This window comes from Salmo trutta, chromosome 19 (assembly GCF_901001165.1).
Source record: "Salmo trutta chromosome 19, fSalTru1.1, whole genome shotgun sequence".
NCBI lineage: Eukaryota > Metazoa > Chordata > Actinopteri > Salmoniformes > Salmonidae > Salmo > Salmo trutta.
Window position 1 is genome coordinate 32,656,532 of NC_042975.1, and position 20,481 is coordinate 32,677,012.

Here is a 20,481-nt window from a genome sequence, read left to right on the forward strand (position 1 = left end):
CATCGGGGACGCCGGCCCCCATGTTAGGGTCCTGTCGACTAAGGCTAGTTTGGCGTGTGCTAGCCTGCGACGGAGGCTCTTCACAGTGAAGAGGGCATAGTGTGGACAGGAGCCGGGGAGATGCTAAGGCTACCTGGGCATGTTGCAGCCTAAGGCGAGCAGAGCACACCAATATCTTGTTTCCACAGGAACAACTGTGCCCAAATATTGAAAACAGGGGTGGCAATAATTGTTTTTGTATTACCCCCTTTAAAATATATATCTATAATCTATATATATAAAAATGTATTTTGCTAATTTTTATCAAAAGGTGGGTGACAATCATTTTGGATCTGACAGTATATCCAAATTCCCAGCCAAAACATTGAAAACCAAATTACTGTAAGATGCCCCCCTTGCCCCTTCTACATCTCCTTCAGCCAATTTCTTCACCTGAAATTACAACGCAATTAAGGTGTATCATACATAATGAAAGCTCATACATTCTAAAGGCTATTTAAAAAGAAAAACCATTAAGGATTTGATGAGACAAACATTGCTGAACTGATTGAACACTCCTATTCCAAAACAGCAAGCAGCAAAAGATCTTTCAGGATGGACCAGCAGTAAAAGTCCAGCACCTATGGCTCTTCAGTTGACATATTGGAAGCTCCTTTTTGTCTTTGGGACGCAACATTATTTTGGGATGGCATGTGAGTTACATGGGTGTTTGACGCACCTCAGGCTCTAAAAAGATGAATGCTTAATACAGCCAACCTTTAAACCAAGGCATCCTACCCACCACATTTGATTGACAGAGCACAAGCCATAACTAGGCCAGGCTTAACTTTGTTTCAGAGAAATGATCACGAACAAAAGAACCGTACACTGCGTTTTGGGGAGAAAAAAAAAAGTTATATTCCACATCAAGGGTGATTATTGGAAGATCATGTCAAACTTCTAGTTATACTTGCTAATTTATTTAATATAGCTTTTTTTTTTTTACCACAGACGTTTCTTCGACATACTCATGATGCAATTCTAACAAGAAATGTCTTATATCCAGAAATTGTGTTTAGTGAAAAGTTCTGACAAGTCTCGGATCTTGAGGAACCTGGTGACCCATTTAGAAAAACTTGGTTATGTTTCACAGAAAAGAAAAACAAGTACCACTACCTACCTACAGTTGAAGTCAGAAGTTTACATACACTTAGGTTGGAGTCATTAAAACTTGTTTTTCAACCACTTCACAAATTTCTTGTTAAACTATAGTTTTGGCAAGTCGGTTAGGACATCTACTTTGTGCATAACACAAGTACTTTTTCCAACAAATGTTTACAGATTATTTCACTGTATCACAATTCCAGTGGGTCAGAAGTTTACATACAGTAAGTTGACTGTACCTTTAAACAGCTTGGAAAATTCCAGAAAATTGTCATGCTTTAGAAGCTTCTGATAGGCTAATTGACATCATTTGAGTCAATTAGAGGTGTACCTGTGGATGTATTTCAAGGCCTACCTTCAAACTCATTGCCTCCTTGCTTGACATCATGGGAAAATCAAAAGAAATCAGCCAAGACCTCAGAAAAAAAAAAATTGTAGACCTCTACAAGTCTGGTTCATCCTTGGGAGCAATTTCCAAATGCCTGAAGGGACCACATTCATCTATACAAACAATAGTATGCAAGTATAAACACCATGGGACCACGCAGCCGTCATACCGCTCAGGAAGGAGACACGTTCTGTCTCCTAGAGATGAACGTACTATGGTGCGAAAACTGCAAATCAATCCCAGAACAGCAGCAAAGGACCCTGTGAAGATGCTGGAGAAAACTGGTACAAAAGTATCTATATCCACAGTAAAACGAGTCCTATATCGACATAACCTGAAAAGCCGCTCAGCAAGGAAGAAGCCACTGCGCCAAAACCGCCATAAAAAAGCCAGACTACGGTTTGCAACTGCACATGGGGAGAAAGATCGTACTTTTTGGAGAAATGTCCTCTGGTCTGATGAAACAAAAATAGAACTGTTTAGCCATACTGACCATCGTTATGTTTGGAGGAAAAAGGGGGAGGCTTGCAAGCCGAAGAACACCATCCCAACCGTGAAGCACGGGGGTGGCAGCATCATGTTGTGGGGGTGCTTTGCTGCAGGAGGGACTGGTACACTTCACAAAATAGATGGCATCATGAGGAACGAAAATTATGTGGATATATTGAAGCAACATCAAGACATCAGTCAGGAAGTTAAAGCTTGGTTGCAAATGTGTCTTCCAACTGGACAATGCCCCCAAGCATACTTCCAAAGTTGTGGCAAAATCGGCTTAAGGACAACAAAGTCAAGGTATTGGAGTGGCCATCACAAAGCCCTGACCTCAATCCCATAGAAAATGTGGGCAGAACTGATAAAGCGAGCAAGGAGGCCTACAAACCTGACTCAGTTACACCAGCCAAGTCAGGAGGAATGGGCCAGAATTCACCCAACTTTTTGTGGGAAGCTTGTGGAAGGCTACCCAACACGTTTGACCCAAGTTAAACAATTTAAAAGGCAATGCTACCAAATACTAACTGAGAGTATGTAAACTTCTGACCCACTGGGAATGTGTTAAGAAATAAAATCATTCTACTATTATTCTGACATTTCACATTCTTAAAATAAAAAGGTGTGATCCTAACTGACCTAAAACAGTGAATTTTTACTAGGATTAAGTGTCAGGAATTGCAAAAAACAGTTTAAATGTATTTGGCTAAGGTGTATGTAAACTGGACTTCAACTACAGTAGAACCCACCCTCTTTTCCCCCCAGTTCAAATCATACCATCTCCCATTATTGCTTATTGTATGCATTTGGTATTCAGCAAAACAAAGCATTCTGAGTTGCATGGTTGCTAAATCTTGACTCAAAGCTCTTGGGAAAAACTAATCTGCCAAAGGTGGCATGGTATTGTAAATACAACGCAAATTCAAAACCAGAATGACAACACGCCAGTCGTCACATTTATCCCGCTTTTATTGACCACATTGTAAAAATCAAAGCTCACCAACTGACAATATTATTATTTTGGCCATTGATTGCAGAAATAATTTGACATTATGAAACACCACCTCCTGCCATTCCCAGACGAGAGAAACGCCACATTGGTACAAAAAAAAAAAATCTCTGCAATTCCCAAAAGTATATATAAAAAAAACAATTAAAAAAAAAGTTGAATTTCACACTCATCTGCAGACCACAGGGGAAGGCTTTCTCAGTGCTAAAAGGGGTTTATGAACGCTGATGGGTCAGAGGGCTTTACGTCCGTGATAGCCCTCGGTTATCCAGGTCTTTCACCTAAAGGAGGTAAAAAAGACCGTTAATAAATCGTAAAAAATAAAGAAATATTTTGACTCCTTGGCATCAAATAAGGAAATAGAATTTATACTCCCACATCGCAACTTTTTCATGTAGAGTCTACATGTAATGTTTATTTTTTATTTTTAATTAAGCCTCTGGAATTATTATTTTTTATTTAACTAGTCAAGCCAGTTAAGAACATTCTTATTTACAATGACGGCCTACACCGGCCAAACCCGGATGACGCTGGGCTAATTGTGCGCCGCCCTATAGGACTCCCAATCACGGCCGGTAGCGATACAGTCTGGATTGGCCTGGTACTCTACGGGTGACTGAATAAATACAGAGGAGAGTAGAAGACCAAAGCCACAGAGCAAGGAGGAGATATACCTTGTATATCCTGACCAGCCAGTGCTCTGTAGTGTAGGCCTCCTCTAGCACATCCAGCTCAAAGTCCTTGTTGCCGATCTCAGCATTTCTCACTCGATCATAGCCAGGGGGGCGCTCTGGAACAAAGATTAGAACATCAGGACTTGGGCCAAGATGAATAGAAGCTTGACACCCACAGTGTCATAATAAGACAGGTTTACTCACTGGCCTCTGTGTAGACCTGGCCGAAGCGGTAGTAGCACATCTTGTACATAAGGCAGTTGAGCAGGACAGGGGAGCCCTCACGGTCCACACGGAACTCTCCAGTGGGGGTGTAGTAGTCGTGCTCCTTGATGTGCTTCCCTGTGTCTGTGCTGCCCCCAATGCGCACCATCCACAGGAACTTGTTAATGTCTGCACAGAGAGAGACGTGTTGGCAGACCCAAAGCATGACTTATATTTTTAAGTTAGATTATCTAATGCAGTTGTATTCAAACTTTCACCACCAGAATTTCTGGGGACCCCATGTTTTCCTCAATTTATTGCGACCCCACCCCAAAAATCGAATGACAACCTTAAAGATAAGATGCATTTAAATGTTGATATCAACAAATCCTTCAATTCAATGCATTTATCTTATCAAAAATGAAACCAATAAATGCATTTACCACTGATCTGATTCATGAATGTGGCATTGACAACTTAATCTGAAACAGATATGTTAAGAAGCTATAATAATAAGAAGCTGTAATAATCCAAGAGTGATTGCATAGAGTCATTGGCATTGATAGTTTCCACTGGCTTTGTAGACTTACCGTCCGAGGAGTATCCCGTCAGTCCACCAAAAATGACCAGGACGTAGCTGACATCCAGCTCCCGCATGATCTCATAGGCCTTCTCCTCGGTGGACGCCATGGCCTACCGGTCAACAGAAACAGTTCATATATAGTTCAGAAGTCACAGGTATCAACCACACATTAAGAGATGATAGGATTGCCATGTCAGTCCCATATAAAGGAATCAATACAGAGAAGAAGAAAAAAATAAACACTTCACCTGGCCAACTCTGGAGATGTGCGTGTTGTTCCATGTGTTGTTGTCCACTAGAATTGTTCGATTGGCCATGGCTGTTATCTGATAGCCGTAATCCCACCATGACATCACTTTAGCATCCTCTGGGGTGTTGTGGCGGAGCCAGTAGTAGGCCTCTCTGAAGTCATCAAAGATGATGCGGCTGCCATCTCCACCGCGGGCTGACAGGACGATGGAGGGGGAGGAGTAGGCCTCGCTGGTCACCCAGGTGGAGTGGAAGGTGTAGGTGATGAGGAAGAAGGTCATGACCAGAATCATCCCGCTGGCCACCTGGTGGACACAATGGCACAGGATATCAGGGACCTAATACTACCTTCAGATCTACAGTTCCTAGGGGTTGTAACTGGACCCGGCCAAGATCACCCTTATTAAATGCATGCCCTGACTTCATCAGTTGGAATGACATCCAGTATCAAATGGCTACATGCCAAAGCTGCATTTAGGTGACATTAACCACCATTTATTGAACAGTGCCATCTGGGGGCTAATATTGCATCATGATGCCTTGATGTATCCTTCCTCTCTTACCTCGTTCTTGATGGGGTAGGTGGAGTCCTGCTGCTTCTTGGTCTTCTTGTCTGGCCGACTGATATCCAGGTTCTTCATGTAGGTGGTGAGGACCTGGGACACACCAATGCCTGACAGGATGCACATGACTGGGGCCAGGACCAGCATCAGACGCACCTGAGGAGAGAAGCAGCCAAATCAGTTGAACATAACTTGCTACGTAGTCTCTTCTGGGAGCTCATCTGCTTGCACAACATACAATAGGGGAAAACTAATCAAGCGTTGCCAGACTGCGTGAATATTATGGATGGATCGAGCCTAGGGGAGCACTGACAGGTACCATGTGCAATTCCTACTACAAAAGTAAATATTGGAATATTAGACACTATATTTCAAATATTACTCTCAAGAGCTAATCTGCAGGCCGACTTACCATGACAGCTGAGAAGTACATGCTGGTGACTCCGTACATGATGATGAAGATCCTGGCATCAGACAAGTTGTTGAAGCAGTAATACAGACCCACTGTCAGTATGAAGAAAAGCATGTTCATTAAATCGTCGCAATGTTTCTTTACCTTTGTCCCAACAGTATTCTGATCGATCCATTTACCTAATCATCACTCTGCTGTGTCATTTCACCAGCAAGACTACCATTTCAGACTGATTGAGTGTGTTTACCTGGGAACATGAAGACAAGCAGCTGCAGGTCAAAGTAGTAGGAGGACCAGGTGGTGGGCTGGTGCTCAGACACAGAGGCGATGATGGGGATGTTGTTCTTGGCATAGGACGGGTCCAGCAGCGAGTAGAAACGACCCGTCCAGGGGGAGATCTTCCCTGAGAAATGCAACAATCACAACACAGTCAAGTCGAGACAAATGAACAAGGCACTACCAAATCACTTGGTTCTGATATTTAATGGGTATAGGGTTATGCGTTTTATCTTTAACCATATCTGTATGTTCCTAAAATACTTTATTTATCTGCAGAACCTCAAATTTAGAGAATATGTTGATCTAGGAATAACAAATGTAATGTCTTGGTCCCATGTTTATGAGCTGAAATAAATGATCGCAGACATTTTCCATAAGCACAAAATGTACTTCAAAATTATTTACATTCCTGTTAGTGAGCATTTCTCCTTTGCCAAGATAATCCATCCACCTGACAGGTGTGGCATATCAAGAAGCTGACTAAAAAGCATGATCATTACACAGGTGCACCTTGTGTTGGGGACAATAAAAGGCCACTAAAAGGTGCAGTTGTGTCACAATTCAATGCCACAGATGTCTCAAGTTGAGGGAGCATGCAACTGGCATGCTGACTGCAGGAATGTTCACCAGAGCCGTTGCCAGAGAATTGAATGTTAATTTCTCTACCATAAGCCACCGCTGCATTTTAGAAAAAAAATTGGCAGTAGGCCTCACAACCACAGACCATGTGTAACTACACCAGGACCTCCACAGCCAGCTGCTTCAACTGCGGGATAGTTTGCGACCAGCTGCCCAAACAGCTGAAGAAATTGTGGGTTTGCACAACCAAAGAATTTCTGCACAAACTATCAGAGGGTCTCAGGGAAGCTCATCGGTTTGCTCGTCGTCCTCACCAGGGTCTTGACCTGACTGCGGTTTGGTGTCGTAATCGACTTCAGTGGGCAAATGCTCACCTTCAATGGCATGCTGGAGAAGTGTGCTCTTCATGGATGAATCCCGATTTCAACTGTACGGGGAAGATTGCAGACAGCTTGTATGGCATTGTGTGGGTAAGCAGTTTGCTGATGTCAACGTTGTAAACAGAGTGCTCCATGGTGGCGGTGGGGTTATGGTATGGGCAGGCATAATCGACAGAATGAACACAATTGCATTTTATCTATGTCAATTTGAATGCAGAGATAACGTGACAAGATCCTGAGGCCCATTGTGCCATTCATCCACCGCCATCACCTCATGTTTCAGCATGATGATGCATGGCCCCATGTCGCAAGGATCTGTACACAATTCCAGGAAGCTGAAAATGTCCCTGCATACTCAGATTTTCCACCCATTGAGCATGTTTGGGATGCTCTGGATTGACATTTCCAGGCAATATCCAGCAACTTCGCACAGGCATTGAAGAGAAGTGGACAACATTTCACAGGCCACAATCAACAGCCTGATCAACTCTATGCAAAGGAGACGTGTCTCGCTGCATGAGATAAATGGAGGTCACACCAGATACAGACTCGTTTTCTGATCTACGCCCTTACCTTTTTTATTACGGTATCTGTGACCAACAGATGCATATTCTGTATTCCCAGTCAAGTTAAATCCATGTTAAGGCCTAATTTATTTATTTCAATTGACCGATTTCCTTATATGATCTGTAACTCTAAAATCTTTTCAATTGTTGCATTTATATTTTTGTTCAGTGTATATGTTAATCATCAAGAACAAACAGGCTTTGAACAACTATACAGGTCTAAATAGAAGCCTACATTACCGAGTAGAGACATTGCTCTGGCCCGGAGTTCAAATACTTAAGCTGTACTTGAGAGTATTTCCCTGAGTGGATCCTTGGAACGTTTCTTACCGGTCAGCATGAGCACGGTGCCAACAGAAAGCAGGACGAAGCCCACCAGGGAGATTACGCTCTTGAAGAGGACCTCAAACTGTTGAGTGTTCAGCTTGCTGCGCAGGTAGTCCACAAAGGCATGGATCTGACACAGGCCAAACACCCCGAATGCTGCCATGTGCTCAGACGACTGCACAGGCTTCAATGGGAGACAAGGAGGTGAACGGAGTGAGTGTAATATCCCAAAATCCCTCCAATGGCAAACATTTGTGATAATAGGATATATAAAAAAAAATTTAAATCATACTGGGCCATTATATTTATGGACCCATGTTGTAGTCACAAGAACATGCAGCCTAACTGCATGTCCAGAGCAACATCTGGACAGCTGCTGTGTATGCGTTGGAAGGGAGAGAATACAGGTAAGTGTTTACCTGAAAGCCGACGAAAGAGATCTGCATGGAGAGGATGGTTCCCAGGCAGTAGACAGTGCAGTAGGCCACGTAAATACGGTGGGAGAAGCGGCCAGTGAGCATGAGGACCAGCACATGGAGGGGGATGAGGTTGATCAGGAACACATAGCCACCCCAGGACGACACCTGCAGACAAAGACATAAAGGTTGTATTCATTTGGTTTAACGTTTTTTCTATATAGTGGAACAATGCCGTTTGCCATTGTCCCTTTATCTTAAACGGATCCATGGTAAGCCTCCTTCAGATAAGCCTCATAAGAGTAGTGTCAACCTTTAGCAGGGACTGAGTTACTGTAATTTTCAGTTTCTAAGTTCCTTATTGTCAACGATCCTTATATTTTCCTTTATTTTAGAGGCATTAGTCTCACCATATAAAAGTAGGCCAGGGCACACATGGAGGACCAGTAGATGGAGCCTGTATTGACTGCCTTGATCCACATGTAGTATGTCAGCAGCATACAAAATATAGCAATACCTGGACAGAAAAACAAGAAAATATATTAAAGATCACAAGGGCCAAGTCTTTTAGAGGGGCATGTCTGTGGGGAAGAGGCATGTTCCATACCTTCATTGTCATAGGAGCCGGCGACAGAACGGGAAATGTAGCCAGGTACCACTGCTATCATGGCAGCAGCCAAGAGCCCAGCACCTGCATCCTACAAGAAGTAGACAGTAGATATGAAAACCAAGTACATCTCAGAGCGCTTGAGCATTTTCAGTTTGTTTCTTTACGCTTTCTACCTGATGTGCTGCAACCTACCTTGAGCTCCTTGGTAAAGTGGTAGGTGACAATGGCAGTGAAGGAGGAGAAAAGGGGAGCCAGGAAAACACAGACGTTACGGATGTCGATGGTGATGTGGAAGAAGTTCAGGACGTGGTACAGGGCAGCAGATGTGATCATCAGGCCTGGGGGACAGGGCAGGACACAGAGTTAACACAGGACAAGTCGACACCTACGAAGCTGCCTACCTCAACGAAGTACGCAAATTGGCCTGGGGGAACCCGGACAGAAAAGAAAGAGTTAACAAAGGGCAAGTAGCTTCTATCAGTGTTAGCTTGCCGTTGCCGAAGAATGTGTGGACAAGGCCAACACAACCACAGAAAGGATCTTTATGACAGGGGGGAAAAGGTGACAATAGAGTTGATGACCCAAAGCCACCTTAACACAGGACAGTCTCTTAGTGGAACATTCTAATGTTTAGATAGTCACCCAATAACTTCAAGTAGTCTTGTGTTGAACAGGTCATCCCACCTACCTGGGTAAATGGTGCCACCGATGATTCTCCCCAGAGGGTACCATGCCCGGTCATCAAACCAGTTATGAAAGTTGTAGAATCCCTCCTCTACCAAGAAACGGGTTGTCCGGTAGTTGAAGTACCTGACAATGAAGAAACGAAGCATACAAGGGATTTAAACACAACTTCAATTATAAATAGTAAACTGGCATCAATCTGAAGGATTGGGGGGGGGGGGGGGGGACTATCATAAAATAAGGTAGTGGACTTACGGATCAAACTCATGGATGACACTCTCAAACCTCAACACAGAGAAAAGCCTGGTGGAAAAGGCTGAGGATAAGGGGGAAATAAAGAACAAGTCTAAATCATCTCTACTCATGTCAGAGTCAGGTGACAATGGCCCTCAATAATAATAATAATAATAATAATAAGGAATACTATAAGTGTAGAGTAACAGAAAAGGATGTAAAGTGTGTGTTCTTACAGAGGATTGCAGCCATAGACAGGATGAGCAGCTTCAGCAGCGTGTCCTGTTTTTCATAGGAAAGCCGCAGGAAGCCCAACTTCGTCATCTTCAAGCAGGGAGGGATAACTTAGCTTATCCCTTAGTACCTGTTGGGAAGAAAATCTAAATTAACCGTGTAGGTGTGAGGCAGCATGCACCATTCCACATTTGCATTGCTTGTGCATGAGTCAGAGCAGCAGTCATTCAGTCTTTTAGTAGCTTGATCAGTAGCTCGGTCATGAAATCTATTCAATAAAAATGATTTCTTTGTTGCATTTCTGGGTTTAAAAACATGGAGGAGCTTCAGTCTACAAACTCAGGGCGAGTAAGTTCTACTACTAACCCCAAATGTGTTTGTTGAAAAACTCACTTGACGAATGTATTTAACATCACACGATCTATTAACCAATTTCTAATACTAACACTATCTGCCAAATGAAATCACTGACTGGGTTTAAAGACGTGCCCACCTCTGTTCCAACCAGATAAGGACACGCGCACCGCCAGGTTGGATGTGGGGAGGAATCAAACCAGGAAATGGATGCAACTCCGTCTAGGTTGCAAACTTTCCTTATATTGACATTCATAGTTATTTTTCTGCCTTGACCAACCAAATTAATTAACCCAGGCTATTAATGTTGTAGACATGGCAACACCGGTAATTGAGAAATGTTGCTAAATAGCTGACATTAAGGACTTGCCAAGTTCAATGCAAGTAGCTAGCGAATGTCGTTAATGTAGCTAATTTTCTAGCAAATAATCTGCATGCATGCATGTATGTATTTGTCCTAAACGCAAGAAATAGCCATCTGGTGGGTTTTCCGTTCCTGTAAAAAAGACGGCTCGAATTGAATGGAATCTGGGCTGAGCCTTATTTTTACATGCTAGCTAACTTTAGCTGTATGAATGAACATAAGCTCGTCTTCCACTTACTCTCAAAGTTACACAATTTCAGAATATGCATACAAACATAACCATATGGCATTTCAATTATCTATCTCGTTGAATATGTTGATTTGCCAGCTATTTTGAGCGGCACTTACCCACTCCGTTCCTGTTACATACACTTTTCTCACACACAACCTTGTGTGCCGCTGAATCCCGCCCAACCAAGCTATGCAACGTGTTTACTGGTCTTGCGTCGGCCCTCAGGAAACTATCTCATTCCTGATTCGTTAATGAGCTATCATTCAAACAGGCCGGATAAATCGCTGTTCCTTCCAGTGACGTGTCCTTAATGCTGAGAAAATAGCTTGAGGGAGTTCGATTAAGCTGAACTGCGATGTACCGGGCTATGGCCAGTGACGTGAACGGGAAAAAAGCGGTGAGGGAGGAGCGATTCTCAAAATCGAACAGTAATCTGCGAATCGCCTTCTTGATAGAATTGGTCTGGCAGTATAAAAAGCAACGTCCATATTTGTTTTTTTAACATTGTTATATATGTCTAATAGTTTCCAACCAGTTATGCAGTAAAGTATCACCTACAATAGGGACATTAATATAACACCAACATTTTGTGAATTCTCTTACAAATGTTAAGATGTTTTAAATAAAATATCCACGTTGGAAACATTTAGCAGTTTACAATAGAATATTTTAGACTAAAATAATTTTGTTAATCAAGATGACTTCCATTTAGATGTAGTGTATACTGACCAATTTTATTGAAATTAGGCATAATACTTTTACAAAATCTCACTCACATATATCAATCTGGATACATAAATACTATGCACTTACAATTATTACATACTGTCCCCCCCCAACCTATTAGATAAGATTAAGTAAAAGCTTGATGGTAACCCCCATGGTGAGGTTTTGGTTGAACATTCAGAGCCAAGTGATATGTCAAACAAAAATCCCTCATAGCCCGTTTGGATTTGCCACTGCTCAAAGGGGAACATAAACACAGAGGGCTTCTCCCGTCTGTTAAGGTATGCACTATACACCTTCCTTTCTTCCTTCAAGAGAAAATCAGTCAGAACGGAGCTCAGTGACATCTTTCTAGTACCTACACTAGTGTTCTGTGTACAATTGATCGAAGCAGAAGTGAGTCGAACAAAGTAGTAGATAAAGCAGTTTGGCAGTGTTATCTGATCTGACCAAGCAGCAGTCATACAGCTTCACCTGTCTGTCTAATACACAACTATAGAAAACAGCTAGCCTTACTTTACACACAACAACCAGTGATATATTTGGATTAATTAAGGATACTCTTTTTTGTGGGATGTTTAGACCAGCTCCCATGCTGAAAGTGTACAAATTACGATTAGTCTAAAGAAAGCACTTATAGGAATAAAAAAAAAAAAATATCCCTTTGTTTTCACCGCACAAGATTATTCCTGGGTTTCCGGCCAGAGGAGTATCAGTGACGCCCTGGCTTTACAGAGAAACAGCTATTTATTTACAAGACAACATCCCATCAGTGTGAAAGGAATGTCACTTGCAACACAGAAAAATTTACATGTCACAACTCTTGTGCTCTACTTTTGAACATCGCAAACATGTCACCCCCTTCAATGGAGAAGGGGCTTATTTTAGTCACACACACTTTGATGAACATCTAGTCACTGGCTGCATCCCTGTGCTGATTCCTCAAACAAAGGAATACCAAGGATCGTGCAACCAGTGTCTAAAGCTCTGTCTGTCATTCAAAACATAGAGTAACATAACATGAGTCCTGGCAAAAATGTAACCCTTTTCCTTTTTCTCTTCCACATCAAGAGTTTTATACAAAGCAGTCTGGGATCAGCCACAGGGTGATAAACAGATTAAACAAGCAAAACATTGGAGTAGCAATCAAAAAGAGCAGAACAAAACAAAAAAATGAAGAAAAACAATGTATATGACTGCTTGTGCTGAATTTAAAGCACTAAAATGGCACATCATACATAAAAAACGATTAAAACAAAACATTTTAATGAGAATAAGATATAAGAATACTGTGTGTTTGAGTGTGAGGCACACAGCAGTTAAATCTCCTTATATACGTCATTCACATTAAAAACACACCTGACCTGTGCTCCAAAATAATATGAAAATGGCCATAGTAAAATCATTAAAAACACAATAAAACCTAGCTTTAAACCAAACATCCTCCTCCTGTCCTGATAAGAGAGATCCTTCCACAGACAGAATCAACTGCTCCATTGGTTTACTGAGCAGAGCTGCTCCCTTGTCGTTCCCCCCGGTGGCCATCACTGGGAGGGCAGGGGTCTCTGGCGGGCAGGAGAGGCGTGGGGAGAGGTAGGCAGCTTCTCGGCGGAGATGGACGAGTTCAGGGAGGACTGCAGGTGGACCGTCTTGTGGAACAACTTGTTGCTAATCAGCACAACCAGAGAGAAGAGGCGCAGCTGGAAGTGGCTGTGTGTGGAAGACACGGGGGGGAAGAAAAGTGTGAGTGAGCAGGGAAGATTTCACACAAGTGAATAAGTTTGATCACAGGTCATTATTAGGGCATGCAGTGCACTATACTCACTATAGCTTTGTTGGGGTTTTGGCCTCGTTAGCGCTGATAATGAACAGAGGGAAGAGGATGGAGAACAGACAGCCACTATAGCAGAAAAAAAATAGTATGATTTTAATTGATCATTAGAATGATTTGGGATATCAGTAGGACTGAAAGTATGCATATCGGAAGTGTCTCATGCATGGCTTGAAAGAGAGAAGACATTAGTGGCATTACCTGATTATATATGAAGAGGGGAGGGCAGTCAACAGAGCCATGGGGAGACCAAAGCCAAAGTAGTAGGGCCAGTTCCTCTCAATGTTGGACAGGCGTTGGTGCATCTCAATGCCTTGGATGAAACGGTTACAAATGGGTTGAGAATTGAATCAGTTCCTATTACCTAAAATGAGTAAAATACTTTGACAAGAAATACATCTTTGAGTAGAAAGGAGGCTCACCATGGTTGAACCAGCGATACTCAAAGCAGTAGAGGGAGTAGAGCAGAGACATGTGGAGAAGGCTGACCATCTGTCCAATAGCGTCGATGGGGAAGAGACTCACAACCATACCCTAGAGGACCACAACAAAGACAAGATGAGGTAACATGTTGATTACTAACTCGAACCATTGAAGGTAATGGATCACAGCTCTGTGTTGAACCCGAAGACCCCTGTAGGTTTTAATTACAACATAACCTTAGAGAACCCTCTTGACAGATAGTGAGATCATGATTGATAGTGAGTCTTCATAAACTTGAAGACACATGGGAATGTCAACTGCTGTACTACCTGAATGAGGAAGAGAGCCTGGAGGAGGAGGTTGAAGATCATGTCAGCGATGATCTTACTGACGCTGGGGAAGGGCTGGGCTTTCCGACCAGACACCTCGAACGCCAGGTCAGCTATGTCCTACAGCAGACAACCAGAGGGCGCGTTAACATGTGTTACACAGTAAAACGGGAGGTTAACGTCTCACAAGATCCTCAGGCAATAATATTCAAGACTGGAAGAGAATATAGATAGCATAGCAATAACACAAGGGAAATTCTTAACTACTGTGAGACATTCAACTGTATCAAAGCCACTACTCTATCCCAAGCATTGCTGGAAACTATATCGTCAACAGAGACCGTAATTCGGTTGAATGCATTCAGTTCTGCAACTGACTAGGTATCCCCCTTTCCCATTATTCATTAAATTGGCTTATGATAAAAGGTATGGTTAGTGCTATCCTGTAGGGATGCACAATTAATCAAATTGCAATATCGACATGTACACTATCCATATCGCAAGAGGCTCCAATCTTTCTTTAAAACACCATCAATTCAAATGTAATAAAGGTACCCTGGGAAACTCTGACCAACACTTAGGTTTCTACCCCGTCACAACAACTTCGACTGTACCAGGCCTTTTCATTAGTTGTCATTCCAAACAACACCAAACATAGAATCCAAATAATAGTTTGATTTCTATGATTCCAACAGTTCACCAGTGTTTTGTAAAATCGCAATAATTGGTTAAAAAAACGATTTGCCCATATCGTGCAGCCATACTATCCGGGATCCTTGGGATGTCCCTACCCTAAAACTAAACCTAACCCTTGCCCTTACCTAACCCTAACTCTTACCTAACCCTAACTCTTACCTAACCTAACAGTATTCAATTTCAAATCGGGTGACATCAGAGTTGGGACATCCCAAGGATTCCGTTTAGACTAAAAGTATACACAACTAGTGCTCTCCAGTGCCAACTGTGCATCAGTTCTCCTTGACCAGCTATATCCCACCCTTGTTACAACAACCACAAAACATCTCTATCATCGTCTGTGTCCTAACTAACAGAGGCCTCACCTGGAACCAGATGGCGTTGACTATCTTGCTGAGCACAAACAGAGGGAGCACCCAGAGAGCACTGAACACGGAGGTCAATATGAACTCCAGCCAGGACCACACGTTGCCATGGAGAGAGGGGTCACCTGGCAGGAAATGACTCTTTGAGTGACAGGTTTTATCACTGTTCTTAACAAATCACTATGAAGCATGTGATAATGGAGTAAACCCGCCCCACTGTTCCTGGCAGGCACACATACCGATGATTATTGCTGTCAGAGTCTGCAGCAGTGGAATAAACACCCGGTAGAAGAGGAACAGACTGAGCTGCAAAGGGAATCGGAGGGGGGATTACTAACACAAACAATGTCTACGTAGTATTACATACAGTATTTGCCCATCATAAAAATACAGTATTTGCATGATATACATTTATCAAATGGTTTTAAAATATAGAAAAGTTTTTTTTTTTTTACCCAGAACACTCCCCCATTCCAGGCACAGCACTGAAAAATCCTACTGGCTAATTTGGGTTCACTGAAAGAAAGAATATGACAACATATTGTCATTAATAGGCACAAAAAGGTATAGGCCTTGGCCTATCGTGGACACCGGACAGCATACAAGGATCCATATTAAAGGGCTTTACTCATAACTCTAAGGGCGCAACTCAATCTGTATCGCGAAAGTTCAGTGCTATAGAGCAATGTAAATTTAAAGGCCATGTTCACACATTAGCGGAGACTGCATTCACAGAAAACACTGCATATGTCGGCTCAATTGGATATCAATCACGCAATAGCACTGAACTTTTGCGTTAAGGATTTAATTGAGCCCCTAATATGAACCTTTCACAACTAGAAATAGCATATCAGGTTAGAGCAGTGCTTCTCAATTATTTTCTGTTACGCCCCCCCTAGGAAGAAGTAAACATTTCGCGCCCCCCCCAAATCTCCGCCGCGACTGTAAATAGTATAATTTGTCTATAAAATTGTTATAAGTACACCTCTGCATAACATTGTATCCTTATTAACATTAAAGAAAAAGAAAAAAGAAAAATATAGATCAACTTACAACAAAGAATAACTTTATTAACATTGTTTTTTTTTGTTTGTAACAGAAAAGACTTCAAGTGCATCAATTTGCCTGAAATTTAAAAAAAAAAATTAAACCCTTATTTAAACTGTAAACATTTTTTGACCATTTGATACTGAAAAATTAAATTAAATATAATCAATAAATAATAATAAATTCAAATTGATCAGCAACATTAACTCAGGAGCACAATATATGAAACATTTTTACCTATAAAACAAAAATGAATAAAACAATTTGCGCTGATTTTTTTAAAATCAAAATGAGGAAGTCAGGATTAATGGCACCAATGAGCACGTTTTGCAGAGCACAGCTTTTCGAAGCGGGGTTTGAAGCATGATACTGCAACTCTCAGCTCCTGCTCAATGTTTAGCTGGGACCTGTACTTTGTCTTCAGTGCAGCAACAGCAGAGAAGCCAGTCTCACAAAGATAAGATGTTGCAAAAGGAAGAAGAATGCCCATGGCCCTCTGCCCTAAGAGTGGATACTGCCTCTCTACACTCAGCCAGAATTCACTCAGTGTCTGTGATGTGAACCTCCGTCTCAATGTGGAGTCAGACGTCATATCAATGAACTGGTCCTCCTCTGCAGAGCTGAAACCAGTTAGAGCTGGTGCATTGAAAGGATCTCTAACCCAGTCATATTGGGAACTGTTTTCAGGGAAGTGCTTTTTAAAGAATCCCATCAGTGATGAAATATGCTCCTTAATATATGGAATCACTGAGGTGGCATCATAGTCAGTAGTGTCAACAAATTCATGCAGGTTCTCGAATGAATCAGTATTTCCTTCATCAAGTCGCCTGCCCCACATTGCAAGCTTTCGAGTGAAAGAGCTGATCTTGTTTGTGACCTGAGGGAGGTGTTTATCTTTCCCTTGAAGCTGTAGATTTAGTTCATTTAGCTTTCCAAATATGCCACTCAGGTAGGCCAGTTTTGCCAGGAAGTTCTCATCACTAAATGTTTCTGTGATGTCATACTTGTGCTCCTGCTCCAAAAACATTCTTATCTGCTCTCTGAGCTCAAACTCGGGACAAGACTTTTCCTTGTGACAGCCACCTTGCTTCACTGTGAAACAGCACAGCTTGATGTTCAGCTCCCATCTCCTCACAGATAGCAGAGAAGACTCTTGTTTTTAGTGGTCTGGTCTTTATAAAATTGACTACACCTACAATGTCAGTCATAACCTCACTTAATTCAGAGGAAAGGTGCCTTGATGCCAGTGCTTCTCTGTGTATAACACAGTGTGTCCACTCAGCATTAGGTGAGGCCTTCTTGATGAGTGCCCGTTTCTCATCCCTGCCATGGTCTGTGCACCATCACTGCAAACACCAATGCAGTTCTCCCACTTTAGCCCATTCTCAGTCAGGAAGCAGTCCAGCATTTTGAATAGCTCTTCAGCTGTGGCTCTGTCTGTGACATATTTACAGAAGTGTGCTGGCTCTGACATTCTCTTTTCCCATCACCCTTTCACAGTTACAGAAACAGTGGTGGATACATGACCAGGACAGCCCAGCTTGGCAGTGTGAATAGGGTATTGCAGCCCTACGTGCCAGTGCCTACCTCTCCTGTTTGCGTTCCTCACTCTGGGCCCGTCTCTGAGCCAGGGCCCCGCTGGCTCTTCTCCTCCGCTGCTCCTCCCTTTTCTGCTGGATGCGGGCATCCAGCTTGGAGATAGTTCCAATCCCCAAAATGGAGTCCTTAGTCCCCTGTAGGACACACAGAAAATATGCACAGACTGGGGTAATTTACTTATAAAGGAAATTAACACAGCACATTCTTCTAATGTTATACGCAACACTATGTTAGACTTAGTGGGTTGAAAAGTTCAATAGTAGTGTTTTAAATACAAAATGCATTCTTATATAATTTAAGTTATGTCGCATGTGCTTTAATGCACTTGGTTACGTAGTAGCACAGTTGAAATAAAACGTAAATTAATTTTGTAAAAAAGGCACTTTAGACTAGAGAAAACAAGACAAAAACAAAAAGCTTACATTTTCTCAAAACATTTCACTTGTCTTGTGTAAAAACAAACGAATTAACCAGGAAAAATGCTAAATGGGCCACGTGGATGGCTTCAATTGAACTAAAAATCATAGTTCCCAATGGATCTAAACAGAGCTTGGTAGTTGGTACACATCCTCATGATTCAGTGTCATAGCTGTACAGTCGTTTAACCCTATGTGTTGGCCTATCACTTGTGTGTGGACAGACAGGGTGTGTTGTGTTGCTGTCTGACCGTCGCAACATTGCGGAGGAAGGCCCTGATGCTGTCTGTCATCTCCAGACCAGCTGCAGATCCATCAACTGCAGAAGGAGGGGTGGCTGGGGACCTGGTCAGCTCTCATGGCAGGGAGGGTCACACCCAGCGACACCACACTGGAAAGCTGTTAGAGAGAGCAGCAGGGTCACTTTCTCCAAGTCTCATTATATTAAAACGCACATGTCATGTTATACAGCCTATATTTATTCACATCAGGGAGGCAAACCAAGCGGGATGGGTATAATTTGTGGAACGTTCCAACAGGAATCTCTTCCAAAAACGTTGTGAAGTACAAGGATGCCAACAAACGCATACACAGTAGCATGATCAATTCACCTAGCTAACTAACTACCGAATAAGCATCAACTCACCACGTAGCTTATTCTTAATGTTTGTCCATAGGCTACCAGAGTGAGGACAAACATTTTTCGTAATAAACGTGGACGGTGAGTGAAAAACTTAAATAGCCCAGTCCTACCCGGTATCTTATTCTGCCGCTATACAACTTTGTATGTGTTGTTTGTTGGCAACCTTGTTATTTACGAAGTTTCTGGAACAGATTCCTGTTGGAACGTTCCACAAATTATATCCACCCAACCAAGCGACCTGGCTGTGTCAACATCAGTCACATCACGATTCACACAGGAAAATATTTAGAGTAACAGGTTCACTTTGCTCAGCGGGTCTGTAAACTGATTGTTCACTGGCTTTATTGGTGACATTATTATATTGAATAGCCAGTTAGCTACCTTATCAGGTAATGTTATCAAATAAACATTTCTGAATTCAATTTCTCGCTAGCTAGCCAGCCATCTGTTGTTAGCCAGTCATGGTTGAAACGTCGCTTTGCCTCAAAAGACTTGTGACCTTCTTGTGCAGACAATACTGAAACGGTAACGCTAGCTAACACATACAAAACCAAACATGGTATAGTCACCACATCGTTAACGTTACTTAGAATAACTAACGTTAGCTAACCTACGGTAGATCGTTATTTAGCTAGTATACAGTACATACGTTCAGTTTTAATAATAGTTCATATTTTAGGTGTCAAACAAACTTTAGTAGCTAACTTATTTTTGTTAGCTAGCTAACATTACATCGTCCAAATTCAAACGGTGCAAGCTGACTTAGCAAACGTTAAATCTATCAAATTCAAACATTGCAAGCTAGTTAGCACGCAAGCTAACTTGCCTCACTGGCTTGTTAGCTAAGCTAACAACGAAAATGATTTACTTAAATCAAGCGGACATTAAAGACAGGTCTGATAATCGACCATTTGGTCACCATGACCTACCTCATGCGACACTTTCACTGAAATATTATCTTCACTTTTTTGTATTACTGTTTCTTTAGCTCTTTCTTCTGCAACAACAAACCAACCCCTGGCCCGTAATTTGTGTATTGGGCAACCTCCAACCAAGGGGATTGTGGGAGATGTAGTGTGGTGTGGAATGATGGCTAAAAGTTGTGTCCACTGAAGTTGAACTTCATCAGAGTGACTTCCCTTCACTCACACGATATGAAGGCAATAATCATGGTTCTATTGTTGATTATTAGTCCCCCTTAGGTCTCTTCCTTGCCCTGCCACAGTGCTTCTGCTTCAATAAGGTATATAAACCCTGGATTGCTGATGTATTGGTCATTGAGAGGCTTTGCCTCCTGCTGGCCATATTGACACTCCCCATTAGGAGCAGAATGGAATTCTCAGGATTTCAATTAAATGTTTCATGGGCATTGTTGTAGTGGGGACAGTAACATCAGTAATCTAAAAAAATTATACTTTAAGGAATTTAAAAAA

At 42.2% G+C, this 20,481-nt stretch overlaps 2 protein-coding genes across 2 annotated transcripts; both read right to left on the reverse strand.

Annotated features, from left to right (window-relative positions):
- Positions 1-2,971: 2,971 nt before the first annotated feature.
- Positions 2,972-11,185, reverse strand: LOC115154359 (dolichyl-diphosphooligosaccharide--protein glycosyltransferase subunit STT3A). The gene is made up of 17 exons (XM_029700517.1): positions 11,090-11,185; positions 10,026-10,153; positions 9,811-9,871; positions 9,560-9,681; positions 9,064-9,209; positions 8,869-8,959; positions 8,672-8,778; positions 8,265-8,429; positions 7,849-8,029; positions 5,962-6,117; positions 5,715-5,806; positions 5,303-5,458; positions 4,739-5,044; positions 4,498-4,600; positions 3,908-4,096; positions 3,704-3,819; positions 2,972-3,310 (listed from the first exon to the last, which is right to left on the reverse strand). Exons 2-17 carry the CDS (start codon positions 10,111-10,113, stop codon positions 3,272-3,274), a joined length of 2,118 nt encoding a protein of 705 aa, XP_029556377.1. The 5' UTR covers positions 10,114-10,153; positions 11,090-11,185; the 3' UTR covers positions 2,972-3,271.
- A 501-nt stretch (positions 11,186-11,686) lies between these two features.
- On the reverse strand, positions 11,687-20,119 carry LOC115154360 (etoposide-induced protein 2.4 homolog). Its single transcript, XM_029700518.1, has 11 exons — positions 19,978-20,119; positions 18,657-18,804; positions 17,978-18,123; positions 15,799-15,859; positions 15,583-15,649; positions 15,344-15,468; positions 14,283-14,402; positions 13,953-14,064; positions 13,732-13,843; positions 13,525-13,599; positions 11,687-13,409 (listed from the first exon to the last, which is right to left on the reverse strand). The coding sequence occupies exons 2-11, from the start codon at positions 18,696-18,698 to the stop codon at positions 13,244-13,246; spliced, it is 1,026 nt and encodes a 341-aa protein (XP_029556378.1). The 5' UTR covers positions 18,699-18,804; positions 19,978-20,119; the 3' UTR covers positions 11,687-13,243.
- Positions 20,120-20,481: the final 362 nt, after the last annotated feature.

Bases quoted from the DNA above. Each gene is read 5' to 3' on its own strand.
- LOC115154360 (XM_029700518.1), bottom strand. From the start codon at position 18,698: ATGACAGACAGCATCAGGGCCTTCCTCCGCAATGTTGCGACG. The intron at 18,124-18,656 runs GTCAGACAGCAA...TGTGTCCTACAG, and splicing joins TCCTCCGCAATGTTGCGACG to GGGACTAAGGACTCCATTTT. The intron at 13,410-13,524 runs GTGAGTATAGTG...TTCCACACACAG, and splicing joins AAAACCCCAACAAAGCTATA to CCACTTCCAGCTGCGCCTCT.
- LOC115154359 (XM_029700517.1), bottom strand. From the start codon at position 10,113: ATGACGAAGTTGGGCTTCCTGCGGCTTTCCTATGAAAAACAGGACACG. The intron at 8,030-8,264 runs GTAAACACTTAC...CTCCCATTGAAG, and splicing joins TCTCTTTCGTCGGCTTTCAG to CCTGTGCAGTCGTCTGAGCA. The intron at 4,097-4,497 runs GTAAGTCTACAA...CTCTCTGTGCAG, and splicing joins GACGGGATACTCCTCGGACG to ACATTAACAAGTTCCTGTGG.